General features: G+C 35.4%; 1 protein-coding gene across 1 annotated transcript in view; it reads left to right on the forward strand.

The window, feature by feature from the left end:
* RTKN2 (rhotekin 2) overlaps positions 1-22,427 on the forward strand; it is a gene marked incomplete at both ends in the record, with an annotated part of 68,414 nt that overhangs the window by 15,007 nt on the left and 30,980 nt on the right. Inside the window, 4 exons of the mRNA XM_079711169.1 lie at positions 6,647-6,700; positions 7,956-8,073; positions 10,663-10,857; positions 21,574-21,668. Of these exons, the coding sequence (XP_079567295.1) occupies positions 6,647-6,700; positions 7,956-8,073; positions 10,663-10,857; positions 21,574-21,668 (462 nt within the window). The remainder of the gene's footprint in view (positions 1-6,646; positions 6,701-7,955; positions 8,074-10,662; positions 10,858-21,573; positions 21,669-22,427) is intronic.

A 22,427-nucleotide genomic window follows, 5' to 3' on the forward strand; every position in this document is an offset into this window, starting at 1 on the left:
TAAAGTTTCAATGGTTATGATGGTATGGTATTGGTATCAGGATAGATAACAATTCAATTAGATCTATAAAGCATATAGCCAAGGAAAGGACACTTACTCAGAATGGCATATATGATAAAGATGGCATCATTCAATCAGTGAAGAAGAGGAGGCCTATTAAATATATAAATGGAGCTGGAACTGTTTTTATAAGAAGAATATTTATATGTTTACCTCACATACTCAAAAATCTTACAAATATTAAATAATTAATTTTTTAAGATTCACTCATTCATTCATTTATTCATTTATTCATTTACTTGGGCTGCATTGGGTCTTCATTGCCACGTGGGCTTTCTTTAGTTGAGGCGAGCGGGGGTTATTTGTTGTTGCCGTGCATGGGCTTCTCATTGTGGTGGCTTCTCTTGTTGCGGAGCACAGGCTCTAGGCTCACGGGCTTCAGTAGTTGTGGCACACAGGCTCAGTAGTTGTGGCTCACAGGCTCTAGAGCACGGGCTCAGTAGTTGTGGCTTGCAGGCTCTAGAGCACAGGCTCAGTAGTTGTGGCGCCTGGGCTTAGTTGCTCTGCAGCATGTGGGATCTTCTTAGACCAGGGCTCGAACCCGTGTCCCCTGCCTCGGCAGGCAGATTCTTAATCACTGCACCACCAGGCAAGTCCCTAAATAATTAATTTTTTAAAGTACAAACCATGAATATATTTTTAAAAAGAAAAAGAAAAATGGGCCATGGATACAAACATATTTACTGAACTGGCCAGTAAGTTTATTAACATTTTTCTTAGTCAAGAAAATGCAAATGTCCAGTGGCTAAAACTCCATGTTCCCAATACAGGGGGCCTGCCTTCAATTCCTGGTCAGGGAACTAGATCCCACATGCCACAACTAAAGATCCCACATGCAGCAATGAAGATCCCGTGTGCTGCAACTAAGATCCGGTGCAGCCAAATAAATAAATAAATATTTTAAAAAAGAAAAGAAAATGTAAACAATTAAATCCTGTCACTTGACTATTAAATTAGTAAATATATGTATATTTAATTGAAGTACAGTCAGTTTACAATGTTGTGTTACTTTCTGGCATACAACAAAGTGATTCAGTTATACATATATGTGTGTGTATATATATATATTCTATTTCATATTCTTCTCTATTATAGGTTATTACAAGATATGAATATAGTTCCCTGTGCTAAACAGTAGGACCTGTTGTTTATTTTATATATAGTAGTTTATATCTGCTAATCCCAAACTCCTAACTTATCCCTCGCCCACCCCCTTTCCCCTTTGGTAACTGTAAGTTTGTTCTCTATGTCTGTGAGTCTATTTCTGTTTTGTAAATAAGTTCGTGTCATATTTTAGATCCCAAATATAAATGATACCATATGGTGTTTGTCTTTCTCTTTCTGACTTGCCTCACAGTATGATAATATCTAAGTCCATTCATATTGCTGCAAATGGCATTATTTCATTCTTTTTTATGGCTGAGTAGTATTCCATTGTATTTATGTACCACATCTTTTTTATTCATTCATCTCTCAATGGACATTTAGGTTGCTTCCATGTCTTGGCTATTGTAAATAGTGCTGCTATGGACATTGGTGTGCATGCATCTTTTCAAATTATAGTTTTGTCCGGATATATGCCCAGGGTGGGATTGCTGGATCACATGGCAACTCTATTTTTAGTTTTTTGAGGAACTTCCATACTGTTCTCCATAGTGGCTGCACCAATTTACATTCCCACCAACAGTGTAGGAGGGTTCCCTTTTTTCCATACCCGCTCCAGCATTTGTTATTTGTAGACTTTTTAATGATGGCCATCCTGACCAGCATGAGATGGTACCTCACTGGTCAGGTAATTTTTGTAGTTTTGATTTGCATTTCTCTAAAAAATAGTGATGTTGAGCATCTTTATGTGCCTGTTGGCCATCTGTATGTCTTCTTTGGAGAAATGTCTATTTAGGATTTCTGCCCATTTTTTGATTGACTTGTTTGTTTTTTTTGTTCCTGAGTGGTATGAGCTGTTTATATGTTTTGGAAATTAAGGCGTCGTGGATCGCATCATTTACAAATATCAATACTTTCTCCCAGTCCATAGATTGTCTTTTCGCTTCGTTTATGATTTCCTTTGCTGTGCAAAAGCTTTTAAGTTTGATTAGGTCCCATTTGTTTGTTTTTGCTTTTATTTCTATTGCCTTGGGAGACTGACCTAAGAAAACATCGGTATGATTTATGTCAGAGAATGTTTTGCTTATATTCTCTTCTAGGAGTTTTATGGTATCCTGTTTTATATTTAAGTGTTTAAGCCATTTTGAGTTTTTGTGTATGGTGTTGAGGGAGTGTTCTAACTTCATTGATTTACATGTAGCTGTCCAGCTTTCCCAACATCACTTGCCAAAGAGATTGTCTTTTTTCCATTTATATTCTTGCCTCCTTTGTTGAAAATTAATTGACCATTGGTGTGTGGGTTTATTTCTGGGCTCTCTTTTCTGTTTTGTTGATCCATATGTCTGTTTTTGTGCCAGTCCATGCTGTTTTGATTACTGTAGCTTTGAGGTATTGTCTGAAGTCTGGGAGAATTATGGCTCTAGCTTTGTTCTTTTTCCTCAGGATTGCTTTGACAATTCTGGGTCTTTTATGGTTCTGTATAAATTTTGGGATTATTCAAGTTTGGTATAAAGTGACAAGGGTTAATGTGACAGGGATCGCATTAATTCTGTAGATTGCTTTGGGTAATATGGCCATTTTAACAATATTAATTCTTCCAATCCAAGAGCATGGTATATCTTTCCATTTCTTTAAATCATCTTTAATTTCCCTTATCAGTGTTTTTATAGTTCTCAGCATATGTCACCTCCTTGGTCAGGTTTATTCCTAAGTATTTTATTTTTTTGATGTGATTTTAAAAGTGATTTTTTTAAACTTTCTCTTTCTGGTATTTCATTGTTATCATAAATAAATGCAACAGATTTCTGTATGTTAATCTTGTATCCTGCTACCTTGCTGAATTTGTTTATCAGTTCTAATAGTTTTTGTGTGGAGTCTTTAGGGTTCTTTCTATATACTGTCATGTCATCTGCATATAATGACAATGTAACCTATTGCCTTCCAATCTGGATACATTTTATTTCTTTTTTTCTTGTCTGATTGCTGTGGCTAGACTTCCAATGCTACATTGAATAGAAGTGGTGAAGGAATTCCCTGGCGGTCCAGTGGTTAAGACTTTGTGCTTTCACTTCTTGGGCCCGGGTTCAGTTCCTGGTTGGGGAACTAAGATCCCACAAACTATGAGGTGCGACCAAAAAATAAAAATAAAAGTGGTTAGATTGGACATCCTTGTCTTGTTCCCGAATTTAGTGAGAAGGCTTTCAACTTCTCACCATTGAGTATTATGTCAGCTGTAGGTTTGCCATAAATAGCTTTTATTATGTTGAGATATGTTCCCTCTATACTCACTTTGGTAAGAGTTTTTATCATGAATGGATGTTGAATTTTATCAAGTGCTGTTTTTGCATCTATCGAGATAATCATGTGGTTTTTGTCCTTTCTTTTGTTGATGTGGTGTATCACATTGATTGATTTGCATATGTTGAACCATCCTTGTGACCCTGGGATAAATCCAACTTGATCATGGCATACGGTCTTTTTTATGTGTTGTTGGATTTGATTTGCTAATATTTTGTTGAGAATTTTTGCATCTGTATTCATCAAAGATATTGGCCTGTAATTTTCTTTTTTGGTAGTGCTTTTGTCTGATTTTGGTATCAGGGTGATGGTGGCTTCATAGAATGACTTTGGGAGTGTTCCCTCCTCTTCAGTGTTTTGATATAGTTTGAGAAGGATTGGTCTGAGTTCTTTGTATGTTTGGTGGAATGCCACAGTGAAGCCATCCAGTCCTGGACTTTGTTTTGCAGGGAGTTTTTGGGGTTTTTTTGTTTGTTTGTTTAATTAATTATTTTTTTGTTAAATTTTTGCCCGTGTTGGGTCTTCGTTGCTGGGCGCGTGCTTTCTCTAGTTGAGGTGAGTGGGAGCTACTCTTCATTGCGGTGCGCGGGCTTCTCATCGTGGTGGCTTCTCTTGTCACGGAACACCGGCTCTAGGCGTGTGGGCTTCAGTAGTTGTGGCACACGGGCTCAGTAGTTGTGGCTTGTGGGCTCTAGAGCATAGGTTCAGTAGTTGTGACGCATGGGCTTAGTTGCTCCGCAGCATGTTGGATCTTCCCGGACCAAGGCTTGAACCCGTGTCCCCTGCATTGGCAGGTGGATTCACAACCACTGCACCACCAGAGAAGCCCCTGGAGTTTTTGGTTTTGGTTTTGGGTTTTTTTGGAGATTCTGTTTCACTTCTAGTGATTGGTCTGTTCAAATGATCCGTTTCTTCTTGATTCTTGATTCAATTTAGGTGGGCTATATGTTTTTAGAAACTTGTCCATTTCTTCTAGGTTGTTCGGTTTGTTGGCATATAATTGCTCATAGTGTTCTCTTGTGGTTTTTTCTATTTCTGCAGTATCCATTCTTACTTCTCCTCTTTCATTTCTTATTTTGTTTATTTGGGTCCTCTCTCTTGGTGAGCCTGACTAGAGGTTTGTCCATTTTGTTTACCCTTTCAAAAAACCAGCTCTTATTTTTATTGGTTTTTTAAAATAGTTTTTAAATCTCTATTTATTTCCTCTTTGATCTTTATTGTTTTCTTCCTTCTGCTGACTTTAGGTTTAGTTTGTTCTTTTTTTTCCTAATTCTTTCAGGTGGTAGGTTAGGTTATTTATTTGAGATTTTTCTTGTTTTTTGAGGAAGGCCTGTATTACTATGAAGTTCCCTCTCAGGACTGCCTTTGCTGCATGCCACAGATTTTGAATGGTTGTGTTTTTACAGTCATTTAAACTTAATTGATATTTTCAGGACATTATGTCCAAAAAATCCAGAATATACATTCTTTTCAAGTGCACATGGAACACTCTCTAGGAAAGACCCACATACTAGGACACAAAACAAGCCTCAGCAAATTTAAGAGGATAGAAAGTTTTTCAAGCATCTTTTCCATGTACAACGGCATGAAACTGAAAATAAACCACACAGAGAAACAAGAAAAAGCAATTACATGGAGACTAAACAACATGGTACTAAAAAACCAATGGGTCAGTGATGAAATCGAAGAGGGAATTTAAAAATACGTTGAGACAAATGACAATGAAAACACAACCATAAATTAGTAAATATATTTTAAAAATTATTGTTGGATGAAATGTATGTAAAGTGTTTAGCTTGGCACATGCGGAGAGCTCAATAAGTCATATTTTTATCAAAGGTGCTGAGGCAGCAGTGGGAAGAGCACTCATACATTTCTACCTGGTTGGGCAGGGTAGGGATGGAGTAATACAAAGATGTTCTAGAAAGGAAATTGGAAATAGGCACTAAGAACCTTAGAATTCTAAACAAATAAAAATGTAGACAAAAGGTCATGGAATCTAAAAGTGAAGCACATCATAAAGGTAGCCAAATAGCTTATGTTCAGAAAGATTTATAATTATTTGAAAGTGGCATAATTAATAGGTATGAAAAATATGCAAATAAACTTCCTAAGTGTAATAAAGAAATGTCTTAAACAGAAATTTTCCAGAAAGGTTCAATATCATTTTTATATTGAGTACAACATTAAAAATTAAAACTAACTTCACTTTGTCATTGAGATTTCTACTGTGCTGTGTTATGCTGTAATCACACATCTTAATCTATTTGGTAATACCTTAATTCTCTAACTTTGAAACTATGCAGATAGCATAAGAATGTCAGAGGAAAATTGTTACTACATAATGTTAACCTAGTATTAAAAGTAAAGGGAAGAATGGAGAAAACTAGGAAGGCAAAATTTTGACTGTGTCAAAGCTCTAGATTAATTTCTGGAATAAAGATTGTTAACACAGTCACTTTGGAGTTTGAAGAATGTGTGAATGAGAGAAATATGTTTAGCTCACTTTTAGAAAGTACGCCCTTTTCTTGGCCTGAAAGAAGTAATACATTCCTCTTTCTAGTTTTCTTAAGGAAAATGCTACAGTTTGTAACATGAATATACAAAGATCTGCAAATTCTTTTGTAGACAAGTTAAATCTTCTTAATGGAGAGATCTTGGATTTGTTTGTCAAGAGCTGGGTCTCTACCAGAAACCAATGATCTTAGACAAGTCAATCTTAGACAACTTAATTTTCTTCATCTTTAAAGTTTGCATAGTGGACAAAAGTTCTAAAGTCATTTCTACCTCTACTATTCTATGATTTTGAAATGTATTTAACTACATTTGCTGCTACTGCTTACCCAAAATAGAAATTGAACACTAGGTTACCCAAATTTCACCTATTTCAAAAACATAAATCATGAAAAGAAAATTTTATGGCATAAGCTTATTACAGACCTTTCTTAATCAATTAATTTCTTGAGTAGTAGTTGGTGGGGTTTTTTAGTAAAATAAATATAACAGATTTTATATTCCTAGTCTAAGCTGCTTTTAAGAGAAAACATTGTGTTTGAATATTTAAATAAATAAATATTGGCTTTAATGGTCAGAATCCATTATGGAATTCAGAGGTTTATTTCACTCTAAGAAATGAAATTTACCAAAATTATTACTTGTCATTTCTTTTCCCCCTCCTCTATAGATATTCGTATACCACTAATGTGGAAAGACTCTGATCACTTCAGCAATAAAGAACGTATGTATGATTTTAATTGTAATTGAAATATTTTCTGTAATATGTAGTAAATTTGAGATTATTAGGAGAAAAAACTGCTTCCCCACTGAAATAAATGGATGTCTTTTGACAGAATAAGCAGAATCTTGTTGATAGGAACCTGTGCAAGGATGGTGAGTAACAGGTAGTAGAGAAGGGAATTGTGCAATAAAAGGAAATGTTTAAGGAGTCATGGTAAAGGCAACATTATTTGACCAGAGATCTTGGAGATCTTTCTGCCTTGTTTTCTTACTTCAGATTATTTAACAGGATGTAAGAGGAAAAGATTTTTAGCTTGATCTGATTGTTTTCCCCTTCAGCATTTTATGGCTTCATATAGTCTTAACAAATCCATGCATTGTGGGTCATGGAAATTAACCTCAAATGATTTCTCGCTGTTAGAGGCAAAGCAGAAAAGATATGATAATCCTTTATCTTTCTTGTCTATTGTGATAGCTTTGTTCCTCATACTTTAAAAACTGAATCACATTGAGCACAATTAGTTTTATATGAAAAATCCAAAATCAGGTTAGTATATTTGTTATTCAATTAGGAAATATAAATTACTTTACAAAGGAATACATGCAGTTATTAAGTACATCTTTCTGATTACAGTAGAGAGTTAAGTTTTTCTGAAGAGGTACATTTTCTCAGTAATGAGGTTTCAGTCCTTTAATCACCTAATACTTTTTAAAAACATCATCAAATTAGAAGGCCCAGCAGCTATGGTTTTTGTGTTCACATGTCTACTTTTTATTGTTTTTGTGGTTTCCTCCCTTTCAGTTTGATGGAAAATGTTTTGCTGTTAATGTGCTTGCTCCTAACCTCTCATAATAGAAAACTTATTTTTCTTAAAATATACTTGGAAACCAAATGACAGGGGTAATAGTATATACATAACATAATAAATTTGCTATTAATTAAAGCTTAAAGAGTTTTCTAGGAATAAAATTTGTGAGTTTGGTGGTTACTTTAGGCTGCTGAGAGGCCTATATTTTTAACTTTATTTTTTGATACTCCCTACTTCAATTGTTGTGCTTTAGTTGGGCAAGCTATTAATATATATTGGCAAAACAGTCTCTATAAAAAGTTAAAGGATTACAGTGTACAATGTATGAAAATAAGAATCTATTAGCAAATATTTAGACTAATTATTTTCATTTTCAAGCAGATTTTAACATAATATAGGCATGATTCATCACATGAATCATTGTGTTATGTTGTTTTTCTTCTCTAGGATCACAGCACTATGCCATTTTTTGTTTATTCAAAATGGGAGCTGAAGTTTTTGATACTGACATGGTGATTGTGGATAAAACAATCACAGATATATGTTTTGAAAATATGACCATATTGTAAGTATTTTTAAATCTTCATTGAATGAAAAGAATCTAAGATTCTCCCTTTTTCAAAGGAAGGCAAATTTATTGGATTATTTTTGAAGCATTAAAATCTTTAAATGTTTAAATTGATTTTGAACACTGCATTATTCAAAATAAGCCCATTTCTGCATTTGAGATTTTTCCAGTGTAAAATAAAGTGGAAATCATGTAATATTAGTAGTAACACTATGAATACAATGGAATCTCATTATAACATTATTTTATATAAAGTGAATTTGGACATAAAAGAGTTTCTTACATCTCATATAGGAGATTTGGTTACAGAAATACCAAAATAGTATAACAACTTTATAAGATAGTTCTGAAATATGTACCATAGGCAAAGTACTTTGGTAAAATTTTGAGATGTTCTTTTTCTTATGGTGCACTTCTTTCATGTTTTCACTCCAAAACAATAAAAAATTGGGTGATCCTCAGGGCTGTTTTTATTGCCCCTGCTCTTTTACAGGCTCATTTTATTGTGGTCATAATATAGAACCAGAAAGAACTCCTCAGGTAGCCATAGAAATCATTTTTAACTAACATAAGTTTTTCCTGGCCTTTTTTTCTATTGGCCTAAATCAGTATGTGATTTGTATTTCTTACAGAGTTTCAAAGACAGTATCTTTGCATCCAAATATTAATAACTACTTAACTATTAAAATCAATATACATGTTTTTTCCATCTTTAGCTATGGAGCTATATACAGTTGAGATTGAAAGTACTAGTTTTGCCACTCATGTAGCATTAAAAAAACGATTGCAAACCATGTTTTGTGGCTTTGGTTCAGTGTCCCATAAGTAATCGTACAGCACAGAAAAATATAATACATTTTTCTGAGTTACCAGCAGTAGTGCAGGCCATCTTATAAGTTCTGTTGAACCAAAGGAATTTATTTAGGATGCCCCAGATATTGCCAAATGTTTACATAATTGAGACTTAAAAATAAATATTTATTATTTATCTAAATATACTTATTTCCATTATCAACTATTACTAGTACATCTTTTCCTGCCAAAATCATCCTGTTAATGGACTCTTTTCTTCACATCACTTTGCTATTGTTTGTTTTTACCACAAAGACAAAAATCATAATTTTTTTCACAGAAAGAACAATGCAAGTTACTTGGGAAGACAACTCATGATTTATAATTTTTTTTTAATTCTGTAAATATTTTAAATTGTTCTAAAAATAACTGCTCACAGATGTTCTAAATGTTATTTTAAAATGTGCTTTTTGTTATGATTGTTTTAATAAGTATTCAATATTTATGAATCTCTGGTTTTTCTCTAAATATTGACATTTGTTAGTCATTACCAGGAATACTGTATGTTTCAGAGTTGCCAAATAATAAACTATAAAAATATTTGGAAGTTATTCCTTGGATTTATTCAAACTATAGTTTGGCTATTTAAATCTTAAAAAGTCTATGCTGCGTTTTTAAAATCTCTGAGGCTGATGGATTGTCCTCTGCAGACAGCATATACTGCTGATGGACCTCCTTTGCGATTTGAAGTATATTTTACTGTTAGTAACATCACCACAATCATTTATAGTAAAGATAGTTCACTGTGTCTGAGAAAGAGCAAAGCCAATCTTGGCATTGCAGATTTTCTGCATATTGGTTTAATAAATACATACTGAATATCTTTTATGCTAGATTAAGAATACAAAGATTACCAAGACATCACTCCCCCTCAAGGAGTTCATGCCTTGAAATATATCTCTTTATATTCATTTTGTTTGTTTGTTTTCTCCTGTACAACTAAATAGTGAAATGTTATTTTAGAGCTATTAGGTACAAAGATGGAGCAGGGAGGAGGGGCACGGTGTTGAGTGGACTGTGACTCTTTATGAAAAAGACATGAAAACTAAAGGTTTCAGCAGAAGAAAGCTTTTGTTTCTTTTAATTTTCTTTGTGTGTTTTTTTTGTTTTTTGTTTTTTGTTTTTGCGGTACACGGGCCTCTCACTGCTGTGGCCTCTCCCGTTGCGGAGCACAGGCTCCGGACGCGCAGGCTCAGCGGCCATGGCTCATGGGCCTAGCCGCTCTGCGGCATGTGGGATCCTCCCAGACCAGGGCACGCACCTGTGTCCCCTGCATCGGCAGGCGGGCTTTCAACCACTGCGCCACCAGGGAAGCCCTTCTTTGTGTTTTTTGTTTTCAAATCTTTTTCCTTTGGAGGAATCGTGATTTCAGGAAATCATAATATAATGTAAATACCTTAAAAACAGCTATATTATAGGAATGAAAAGGAGAAATATCATTGGCAACAAAATGACCAGGGCATTTTATTCTTTTCCTTTAAATAATTTGCCTGTAAATATTGGTTATATTGAGTTAAGATTGCCCTACTTTAGAAGCCGGTAGCTCTAGAAGTTGCAGTGACTCTCTCAGGTCATTTAGATACTAAATAAACACACGGATATTCTATCTCATTAACATATATTAACATAAACCTTTTCCAAATGCTGCTTTTAAATGTTATGAAAACATCACAGGATGTTATTTTATTCTGTACTGAGTTAAATTTCTAACATTATGATTGTCCTTGTTTTTAGTAATGAAGCAGGGCCAGACTTTCAGATAAAGGTGGAAGTATATAGTTGCTGTACAGAAGACTCTTCTATAACCAACACATCAAAAAAATTAGCTAAGAAACTGAAGACATCTATAAGCAAAGCTACAGGGAAGAAAATAAGTTCAGTGCTTCAAGAAGATCATGAAATGTGCTTGTCCTTCAGTTCTGCTATTCAGTAAGTTTTCTAATACAACATTTACAGCGATACAGTATAATTATGTATTTGTGACATTTTAAAGTATTTTATATGGAGAATACCTTTACATTTTAAATAGGAAAAAACATCCTGAGGCAGAAATATAACTTGGTTGTCTGACATTTACCCAGCTGAGTTATTCTTAATACCTTCCTTTGTAAGTAGAAAGTTGGGGCTTCCCTGGTGGCGCAGTGGTTAAGAATCTGCCTGCCAATGCCGGAGACACGGGTTCGAGCTCTGGTCCTGGGAAGATCCCGCATGCCTCGGAGCAACTAAGCCCGTGTGCCATAACTACTGAGCCTGCGCTTTAGAGCCCACAAGCCAAAACTACTGAAGCCCGCGCACCTAGAACCTGTGCTCTGAAGCAAGAGAAGCCACCGCAATGAGAAGCCTGCGCACCGCAACAAAGAGTAACCCCTGCTTGCCGCAACTAGAGAAAGCCCGCGTGCAACAAAGAAGGCCCAATGCAGTCAAAAATAAATTAATTAATTAATTTAAAAAAAGAAAGTAGAAAGTTGGGTGACAGTGTGCTTTTAGTGATTTGGAATTCCAGTAGCTAGCAGAAAGATGAATTATTTTTCTTGAAAAGGGACTATCTACATGTTAAGTTGTTTGCTACGTATCAGTCTACTAATTGGATTTCTGCATATGTCATGCATTAGTCTTAAAGATTTTTTAAAATATCTTTTTCTTTATAACAAAACCACATTACCATTATCACATCTAACAAAATAAAAAATAAGTTCTGAATATCATCTGATGTCCAGTCTGTGTTCAAATTGCCCCAATTCTGAGGAAGTTCTCTTCTGATCTGTGCAAGTCAAGATGCAAACAAGGTCTACAACATTGCATTTAGGTGAGTCTTTTAAGTTTCTTTTAATCTTTAACAATTTCCCATCTACTTTTTTCCTTGCCATTATTTATTGAAGAAGCCAGATCTTATACATTTTCCATATTTTGAATTTATCTGATTACGTCTTTGTGGTCTTTTTAAACATCTTTTTCTATCCCCTGTGTTTCCTACAACTTGTAGTCAGATCTAGAGGACTGATTAGTTTCAGGTTCTCTTTTAGGACAATGTACTTTCTACTGTATCCCATTTGGAGGTCTTGTCTCACTTTTACTCATGTTAAAACTGACCAGTGGGTTCAGGTGTTGTCAGCCTGATCCATCCATTATAAAGTTCCCTATCAATCTTCTGTGTAATGGTATTAGCAGCTATTGCAGGTCATTCATTATTTCATTATGGGTTATAATTTGGTGACTTTCTAAATTTGTCCTTTATTTATTTATATTTTATCTTGATTCTTTTCTCTCTCTCTTTTTTAAAAAAATTATTTATTTATTTATTTTTGGTTGCGCTGGGTCTTTGTTGTTGTGCACGGGCTTTCTCTAGTTGCAGAGAGCAGGGGCTACTCTTCATTGCGGTGCACAGGCTTCTCATTGCGGTGGCTTGTCTTGTTGTGGAGCACGGGCTCTAGGCGCGCACGCTTCAGTAGTTGTGGCTTGTGGGCTCTAGAGCACAGGCTCAGTAGTTGTGGCGCGTGGGCTTAGTTGCTCCATGGCATGTGAGATCTTCCCGGACCAGGGCTCTAACCCATGTCTCCTACATTGGCAGGCGGATTCTTAACCACTGGGCCACCAGGGAAGTTCTTCATTTATTTTTAAACCTAGAATTCTCTCAAAGAAGAACTTTCTTTCATTAACTCTCTGGATATAAATGCAGAGGAGGAGAAGGAGGAAAAAAATACTTGGTTCCTTCATTTTAGAATAATAAGTTGATGTTCTAGCATGGAGGTGGTCAATGTTTTGTTTTATTTGAACTCTCATATTTTTATATATTTGTGTTTCAATCTATTACAGTTATTCTCTTTGAAGCCAATTTGTCCCATCTTTGATCAGTGGGAAACCTTTAAGCTGACTCTGCGTCCTTTGACACAACCTAATCTCTGATTAGCTTCTTTGCTTTCTGGCCAGGGAACATGTTCCATGTTCATCTTTTGTTTTTCTGCCCACAGTTGGAATCACCATCTCTTCAAGGAGCCCTGGTTTCTTTCAGATACTTTCTTTAAACATTATGTTTGTTTCTTTACAAGTATTTTTATCTTTATGTTTCTTGGGAAAACTGTTGTACAGGCTGCATTCCTAGAATTCCCTTGCATGTCTTGGTAGGGTTGGCTCTTCAGCATGTAAGTAATTTTACTGTAATTACAAAAAGCAAAATATTTTAGGTGTAGATCCTGGAAATATCAATCATCAAAATGTAACTAAATAACTCTTTTCATATCAGATATATTACATGTGAAAGTGACTTGGGACTCTAGCATTATGGCTTTCAGTTTATTTTGATTGAGATCCACAGTAAGAAATACATTTTACATTATTACTGAATGCACAGTAACATAAGCAGACAGATTTCGTGAAACAATACTTAGCCCTTGCTATTTATAGTATAGTCACTTGACTTTTTTAATTCTAGTTATTTTCAGTTTCTTTTAATTCCATTTATGAATCATTAAATTGATTTCATGATTGTTGAATGGGTCCCATCCACCGAAAAAAAGAAGGCATAGAAGATGTAAATCTTTGCTAATATAAATGTCGTTAAAAAGGAGGAAGGGAGGGCTTCCCTGGTGGCACAGTGGTTGGGAGTCCGCCTGCCGATGCTGGGGACATGGGTTCGTGCCCCGGTCTGGGAGGATCCCGCATGCCGCGGAGCGGCTGGGTCCGTGAGCCATGGCTGCTGAGCCTGCACGTCCGGAGCCTGTGCTCCGCAGCGGGAGAGGCCACAGCAGTGAGAGGCCTGCGTACCGCAAAAAAAAAAAAAAAAAAAAAGGAGGAAGGGAGACCCTTTAATTTTCTTCCTTTAGAATTAAGGCCATCTTAAAACTTTTCTAGATTAAGATGATATCAAGTATTTGCTGGAAAATGCTTTAATTCAACTATAAGGTAATGGAACTCTGTCTTTTTGATGATTGAACAATTGTATTTCTAGTTTGAAGCATAGATTTTAGAACTGAAAGAGATAATCACCAAGTTAGTAGTTTTAAAATGTTTTTAAGCAGCAAAATTCTTTATTAAAAAAAAAAACCAGGACCAACATAGGCAGAACACTCTATGACATAAATCACAGCAAGATCCTTTTTGACCCACCTCCTAGAGAAATGGAAACAAAAACAAAAATAAACAAATGGGACCTAATGAAACTTAAAAGCTTTTGCACAGCAAAGGAAAACATAAACAAGACGAAAAGATAACCCTCAGAATGGGAGAAAATATTTGCAAATGAAGCAACTGACAAAGGATTAATCTCCAGAATTTACAAGCAGCTCATGCAGCTCAATATCAAAGAAAACAAACAACCCAATCCAAAAATGGGCAGAAGACCTAAATGGACATTTCTCCAAAGAAGATATACAGATTGCCAACAAACACATGAAAGGATGCTCAACATTGCTAATCATTAGAGAAATGCCAATCAAAACTACAATGATGTATCACTTCACACTGATCATCAAAATATCTACAAAGGAGAGGGTGTGGAGAAAAGGGAACCCTCTTGCACTGTTGGTGGGAATGTAAATTGATACAGCCACTATGGAGAACAGTATGGAGGTTCCTTAAAAAACTACAAATAGAACTACCATATGACCCAGCAATCCCACTACTGGGCATATACCCTGAGAAAACCATAATTCAAAAAGAGTCATGTACCACAATGATCATTGCAGCACTATTTACAATTGCCAGTACATGGAAGCAACCTAAGTGTCCATCGACAGGTGAATGGATAAAGAAGATGTGGCATGTATATACAATGGAATATTACTCAGCCATAAAAAGAAATGAAATTGAGTTATTTGTAGTGAGGTGGATGGACCTAGAGTCTGTCATAGATAGTGAAGTAAGTCAGAAAGAGAAAAACAAATACCATATGCTAACACACATATATGGAATCTAAAAAAAAAAAAAAGTCCTGAAGAACCTAGGGGCAGAACAGGAATAAAGATGCAGATGTAGAGAATGGACTTGAGGACACGGGGAGGGGGAAGGGTAAGCTGGGACGAAGTGAGAGAGTGGCATGGACATTTATACGCTACCAAATGTAAAATAGCTAGTGGGAAGCAGCCACATAGCACAGGGAGATCAGCTTGGTGCTTTGTGACCAGCTAGAGGGGTGGGATAGGGAGGGTGGCAGGGAGACGCAAGAGGGAGGGGTTATGGGGATATATGTATATGTATAGCTGATTCACTTTGTTATAAAGCAGAAACTAACACACCATTGTAAAGCAATTATACTCCAATAAAGATGTTAAAAAAAAAACAAAACAGGACCAGTAGTGTCCTGAACAAGTTACATTATTTCCTGGGCCTCAGTTTTCTCATGAAAGGTAAAGATGCTTAGACATAATTATCTATTTTTAGAAGGCTCCTTAGAGGTGTTTTAGGGTTTCATATACCTTTCAAGCATGTAAAAACAATGACTGGGCTTCTCAAACAGTTTAAAATTTCATTGTTTGGCAGGGAATACTTGGTTTTTTTATCCTGTCATTTATTATTTGTGTGACCCAAGACAGATTAACTTACTCTGGGTTTTTATTTTTCCCTCTGTAAAATGGGAATAATAATAATGTAATAATATCTAACTCCATTGGATTATTATGAGATTCAAAAAGGTAATTCATGAGCTTGGTATGTAGTAAGCATTTAATAAATGTAGCTGTTACTATTATTGTTACTATTTTTACTGTTCTGAGACCAGTGCTTTTTCTGATTTTTTTTTCAAATTCATGCTGAAGCACTTCAGTTTAAAAACCTTCATAGGATTATAAAATGTAGACAGATATTTTAAAATTGAAAAAACAATGTTTATCATTTCATAGAAGATACTCTAAGTGATGTTGGAACTTGTGTTTAACCTATACTCCTCTTCAAAGCCTAGAGGTGTTTTTGAGAATAACATTATTGCTATTAAGCTCTTTGTAATAGGGACTGACATATTTGTCTTGAAGTGTTCATTCTCCTGTTCAGATTTGTCATTTTATTTGGTTTATTCCTGAATCCAAACACCAATTTTCCTTATCAACATTTCCTGTGAAACTTGCATGCCATTTGCTTATTTATACCATTAAAGCTGATCAAAAGATAGGGTAAAACCTTTTATAACACTTCACCAAATTATATTCCTCTAATACCAGCATTCTTTTGAGCTTCTGGTGTGAATACCAAGTATACTAGGTTAAACTCATAGCCCAGGACTACTCTTACCTGATACTTCCTTAAGTGACCACTTCAGCACCCTGATAGGAGTTTGAGAATAACATTAGTAATCAGAATGCATAAGAGGATCAATTTTTATTTCTTTAATAGTGATCTAGTTCAATGAGAAGATTCCTAATATAGCTTTTAATTTTTAACCAAAATGGGCAAACTATATCTTCTCTAATAATATGGCATGTGCTCAAATGTAGCTGTTCTTCCTGACAAAAGAGTGCATTTTTTTCAGACTACCGTTTAAGGTAGTCATTTATTTTTTCATAACATTTTTGGAACCCCCGCTCCATCAAATGTTACAACAATTGGCCTATTTGTTTTTTAAAAAAATGTAGCTGATTAAACTTTTGGGAACTCAATATTAGGGTTGGCTAAAAAGAATGAGAGTAATGTTTTAGTAAGAAAACGTTATCCTGACAAGAATGTTTTAAAACTGAGATCATTGTTGATTTTGGAAGCATTGGCATTGTAATTAGTCATGGTTTAAAAATGAAGTAACTTGAAATATCATCATAAAGTATTGTTTGATCTGAAAGAAGACAGTGAACATTTTTGGTAATTTTTAGCATGCTCCCTGGTGTGATTCATTTACTCATTTTATTTGTGGAATTTAGCTCACTGAAATTCCTGTAGCTAGATTTTCCCAGTGTTTCTAATAGCTGAATTAACTATTTTATGCTCCTTGAGAACCATTTAGTACATTATTCTTCATTGTATAAATTGTAATTTTAAACAATTGTGAAAACTAGTAAAATTGAGAGTGATTATTTACTGGACAAAAATGTGTATTAAAAAAAATAAGCCAGTATACCACATTTTAAATTAGATTGAAGTTACAAAACACATATCCTTGTGCAGAATAAGTGGATTATTTATGTTTTGAGGAACAGTGGTGTTAATGGTTTGGTAGTGTGAAAGATAATGCAGTGTTCAAAAATAACTAAGGAATTACTCACCTATTGGGTATAATTTTGTTTATTCATTCATTTAATCATCCTAGAAATTATAATTCAGCAGTTATATCACGTGGTACTTTGGATTTAAACGTTAGTAAGTCATGTTTCCTGCACTCAAAATTCTTAAGGAAGTATGAAGGTAGTAAGTAAAGTATAGTGGGATTCTGTTTCCAGTGTACCACTTGCTAGTTATAGGCAAGTCAATTACATTCTCTGAACTTCAGTTTCATCATTTGAAAATATGGACCAAAATATCTGCCCTGCCTACCTTAAGTAGTTATTGTGAACTGTTAAAGATATTGCGTGTTAAAGTGCCTTAAACTGCACATAGGTAGATGTAGTATTACAAAGCTTTGCATGTCTCTGATTTTGGGGGGAAGTATTCATCCTACTACCACTTCACAAATCCTACGGCATTTATTATTTCATTACAAAAGTAATATAAACTTGAGAAATAGAATCTAGAAGAGAAAAAAATGTATTCATAGTTCACCCTAACTCAAATACTTTTTATAATTTTGAATTGATATTTTTCCTCCAGGTTTTAAAATTCCTAGCCTTGGGGGATAGATATTCATAATTATACTATACATCCATATACATGCATGTATATACACACACACATTTTCTTCTTGAGTTATTACAGAGTCTTCACATGATCATTTTAATGACCACTATCTATCAACTGTCTCTCTCATAGCTTATTCTTAGGGGAGGTTATCAATAACTTTTTTTGTATTGTTATTTTAAGATGTGTAATTCATTGGAAATAGAGGCAAATGTATTACATGTTTACCTTAAAGTAGTTGAGGAAAAGGTGTCTTAGTTACAATTACTTTTTAAGACCTGAGAAAAAAATTAAACATATACTTGGGTCATCACATAATTTTAGCCTCTTCTGTCACACAGGTTGTCACCTCTCCAGCGCACTCAGTGCAAATGCACAGCCTATGACATAGCTACTTCCTGTGCGCACTAAAAGCAGTATTTCGTACTGCACTGTGTATGGAAATGATGCTATTCCTGAAGTGACGCATACTCTGATGTTTTTAGTGGTCAGTGAGAATAAATTACATCACTCCTAAAAATAAAACACAAAGTATCTTCATTCTCTTTCTCTCCCAGTCTCTGCCTCTCACTATTTCAGGTACTTTTCTTGTTGGATTTAAAATACATATCGACTGTCCATCTAATACCTTGACCCCTAAGTTTGATGACCTCTTTGTCTCCAGTGATCTTGTTCTCGTGCCTATTTTAGCCATCCACCCCACAGTTGTACCCTAGATCTTGTCTGGTCTCTGTAGTAGTGTCCCACACTATCTACCACCTCCCACGTTTCCAGCTTTCTCCTTTCAGTATTCTGACTCCAACTTAGCTAAAGTTCTATGATTTACCATTTTGTTCTTTCCTAGCATTTCTCTCCTTTTGTCATACTTACCTTGGAAAAACTTCAACCTTGGTTAAATCCTGCCTTTAGCTCTTCTGCACCTGCACTCACGAGGAATAGATGAGGAACCTGGAGAAAACAGTCATACTGACTGGTCTCACTTTAGAGGGATCACTAACCTTAAGTGAGTTCCAGTATGTGCAATCCTACTAAGTGTCCGTAGCCCTCCACTTTACCTCTCGTCAGAGTATTTCACATTGTGTCACTCTCTCTTATGAAACCTCCACTACCCACTCCTCTCCACTCCTTATTCAAAGCTGATGACTTCATTTCCTATATCATTGTTGCTGCTGAAGTAATCAGAAGAGAACTTGCATATCCTCCATCAACCGAATCTATCAGCCTACCTGCAACTGTATCTTTATTTGCTGCTTTCCTTCCTTGTAACTGCCTTTGCTCCATCTGAGGCCACCTACCTGTACACTAGATCCCATCTTCTCAAGTACGCAGAAGTAGGCTCCTGCACATGTCCCCCCCTTCTACTACATCTTCAGTTTTTCTTCTCCTGCATCATTTCCAAAAACATACAAACATGCTGAAATGCCTCACATTTCCTCTGCCCCATTTAACAGCTATTCTTTACAGAAAAGTTTTTTATATTCTCTATCTCCACTTTTTGTCCTCCCATTCTCTCTTGAACCATTTCAGTCAAGTTTCATCCATCCTTCAGAAGCTGCTCTTGTCAAGGTCAGCAGTGATCTACATGTTGCCAAGTACCATGGTCATTTATCATTATTCCTCCTCCTGGACCTTTCAGCATTATTCAACACAACTGCTCACTCTCCTGAAACACTTTTTGAACTTGGCTTCCAGGATACCACTTTCGGGGTTTCTCTTCGGCCTCAGTGACTGTCCCTTGCCTCTCTCCTTTGTTCATTGCTCTTCAACTTAATCTGAAATGATGGAGTACTTGTGTCCCAATATTCAGTTCGCACATTTTATTTAACTAACTTTCATTGAATTTCATCTATATACTGGTAACTCCCAAATTTAATTTCTTGAATAGTTTTTCCTCTCCTAACTGCAGATTCGTATATCCACCTGCCTACCCTACAATCCATTCTCAAACTTAATCTGTTCAAAACTAAACTCTTACTTCCCATATCCATTCTCTCAGCCAGCCTCCTTGCAGTTAATGACAGTTCGCTTTTTCTAGTTGCTCAGGCCAAAAGCCTTGGAGTTGTCCTTGACTCTGTCCTTTCTTTTACATCCCATGACCACATTGGGTCAACTTTAAGACTATATCAGGAATCTTAGCACTTCTCACCACCCCATCAACTACCACCCTGTTCCAGACCTGCATCAGCTCTGGACTGGTGAGGTGCAGTAGCTTTCTAGTTGGCATTACCATTTTCACTCTTGGCCTCTGTGGTCTGTTCTCAACATGGCAGCCAGAGGGATCATTTAAAAATACAAGTCATATCATAGCATATGCCTCTGCTCCAAATCTACCACTTGCTTCCCATCTCACTCAGAATAAAATCCGGGGTCCTTATCATGCCCTACAGGGCATGCCCTACTGCAGTGTAGAGTGTCTGCCCCTTCTTACCTTTTAGACATCTTGTCTCACTCTCCCTCACTGTACTCCAGCCACACGGCCGTCTTGTTGTTTGTCAGATACACGTAGCATCACTTATCCACTTACTGTCAATAATCTGTTCCTGAAAGTAACATATTTTGCACTAAAATGCTGATAGGGAGTCTATTTACCATTATCTTAAGTAGGAACAATTGTAATGTTGCATAAAACCTATGTATCAGTGACAAATTATCATGTTGAGATCATGTTTAACACATTGTGCCCTGATCACCAAACAACTCATATGATGGTTAATAGTTTTGTGTGTAGTAATATTTACTCTTCCATTCAAATTGCTGTTCTCAATTGCTCCTATTCTTTCTCCACAGTTTTTAAAAATACTTCCTCCACTTTGGGGGGGCACTTTTTATGTAACAGTAGGGAAAACTAAGAGCTAATTATGGAAACACTATAGAAATTTGTTCAGGATAAGTGAAAATAGCAGAGAATGGCCCACACTGAGAATGAGGCTAGTGCCTCTTAGCTCTAGCAACAGTGGAGATTTGTTGATACTTAGTGGACTTTCCCAGTAATCTACATAGGAGTCTGAATTATACCAATCGTATTCAGAATGTAACTTAAAATTCTACTCATGCATTGTTTTGTTAAAATTTTTTTGTCGAGTTTTGGAGAAAGAAACATAAATTTTCCTGTGTAAACACTGACAAAAAACATTGGCTGATGAGAGATATCTCTGGTCTATGTTGGTTGTATATTAAAAACCAAGATAAATCAAACCAATAAATCAAATGCTTTAAGCCTTAAACTTATACAGTAATGTATGGCAATTATTTCTCAATAAAACTGAAAAAAATACCCAAAACCCAGAGGCATTCTCCCAGGGAACAACATTCCATGCAGTATGCCATTGCTTATTAAAGAAGTGCCTGCATGCATTGCATTCTTGCTACATGTATATATATTTTTTTGTGATAGAGATTTTTACACATTTAGTAAGAGACAAAGAAGGTTTATGAAACATATCACCTGGCCCAATTAATAAAAATTCTCATCAGACTTTACATGGTAATTCTATTTTTAATTTTTTGAAGAATGACCACACTGTTTTCCATAGTGGTTGTACCATTTTACGTTTCCATCAGCAGTGCACAATGATTCCAGTTTGTCCACATCCTGGCCAATACTCGTTATTTTCTATTTCTTTTTATTTATTTATTTTTAATAATGGCCATCCTAATGGGTGTGAAGTGCTTTCTCATTGTGGTTTTGATTTGTGTTTTCCTAAGGATTAATGATCTTGAGTATCTCTTCATGTTTTTATTGGCCATTTGTATATTTTCTTTGGAGAAATGTCTGTTTAAGACCTTTGCCCGTTTCTTAATCGGGTTGTTTATTTTGTTGTTGTTGAACATCTAAATATTTTATGTAGTGGAAAATATACTAAAATACTTAAAACATGTCTTTTTTCTCACTATTAGTGGTGCAAAGTACAGTTTGCTAGCTCATACTACCCTGAGCTTGGAAAGTGCTGAGAATAGCTTCAAGACCCATAATCTGTCTATTAATGGGGATGGTAAGTACAGTCTATATTTTACTTATTATACATGTTATGTCAATATATGTGTGGTGACAGTAATAATTTCTAATTTTAATATGTTCCCCTGAAGTGGTTATTGGCTTAAATAATGTAGGCACGAGTGACTCTGTGGATTCTTGAAAATATGTCTGTCCCTTTTCCCCAAAAGCAGAAAGTTTATTTTTCTCTTTCTACTGTTTGCTAGAGATTTGTTTGTGAGGCTTGCTTGGTGAGAACAGAAAGGTTTTGCATATTCTGAATCCTTGTCTTTGACTTGAAATTGGTGACTTTACCACTCTTCTAGTTGTCAAAGATGTATCTTATTTTCAAATTTGAAATTGAGGAAGCCAGTAAAAGCATGAATAGGTACTCAAGATCATTAATCCTTAGGAAAACACAAATCAAAACCACAATGAGAAAGCACTTCACACCCATTAGGATGGCCATTATTAAAAATAAATAAATAAAAAGAAATAGAAAATAACGAGTATTGGCCAGGATGTGGACAAACTGGAATCATTGTGCACTGCTGATGGAAACGTAAAATGGTACAACCACTATGGAAAACAGTGTGGTCATTCTTCAAAAAATTAAAAATAGAATTACCATGTAAAGTCTGATGAGAATTTTTATTAATTGGGCCAGGTGATATGTTTCATAAACCTTCTTTGTCTCTTACTAAATATGTAATAAAATCTCTATCACAAAAAATATATATACATGTAGCAGGAATGCAATGCATGCACGCACTTCTTT

Source organism: Hyperoodon ampullatus (assembly GCF_949752795.1).
Source record: "Hyperoodon ampullatus genome assembly, chromosome: 1".
Classification (NCBI taxonomy): domain Eukaryota; kingdom Metazoa; phylum Chordata; class Mammalia; order Artiodactyla; family Ziphiidae; genus Hyperoodon; species Hyperoodon ampullatus.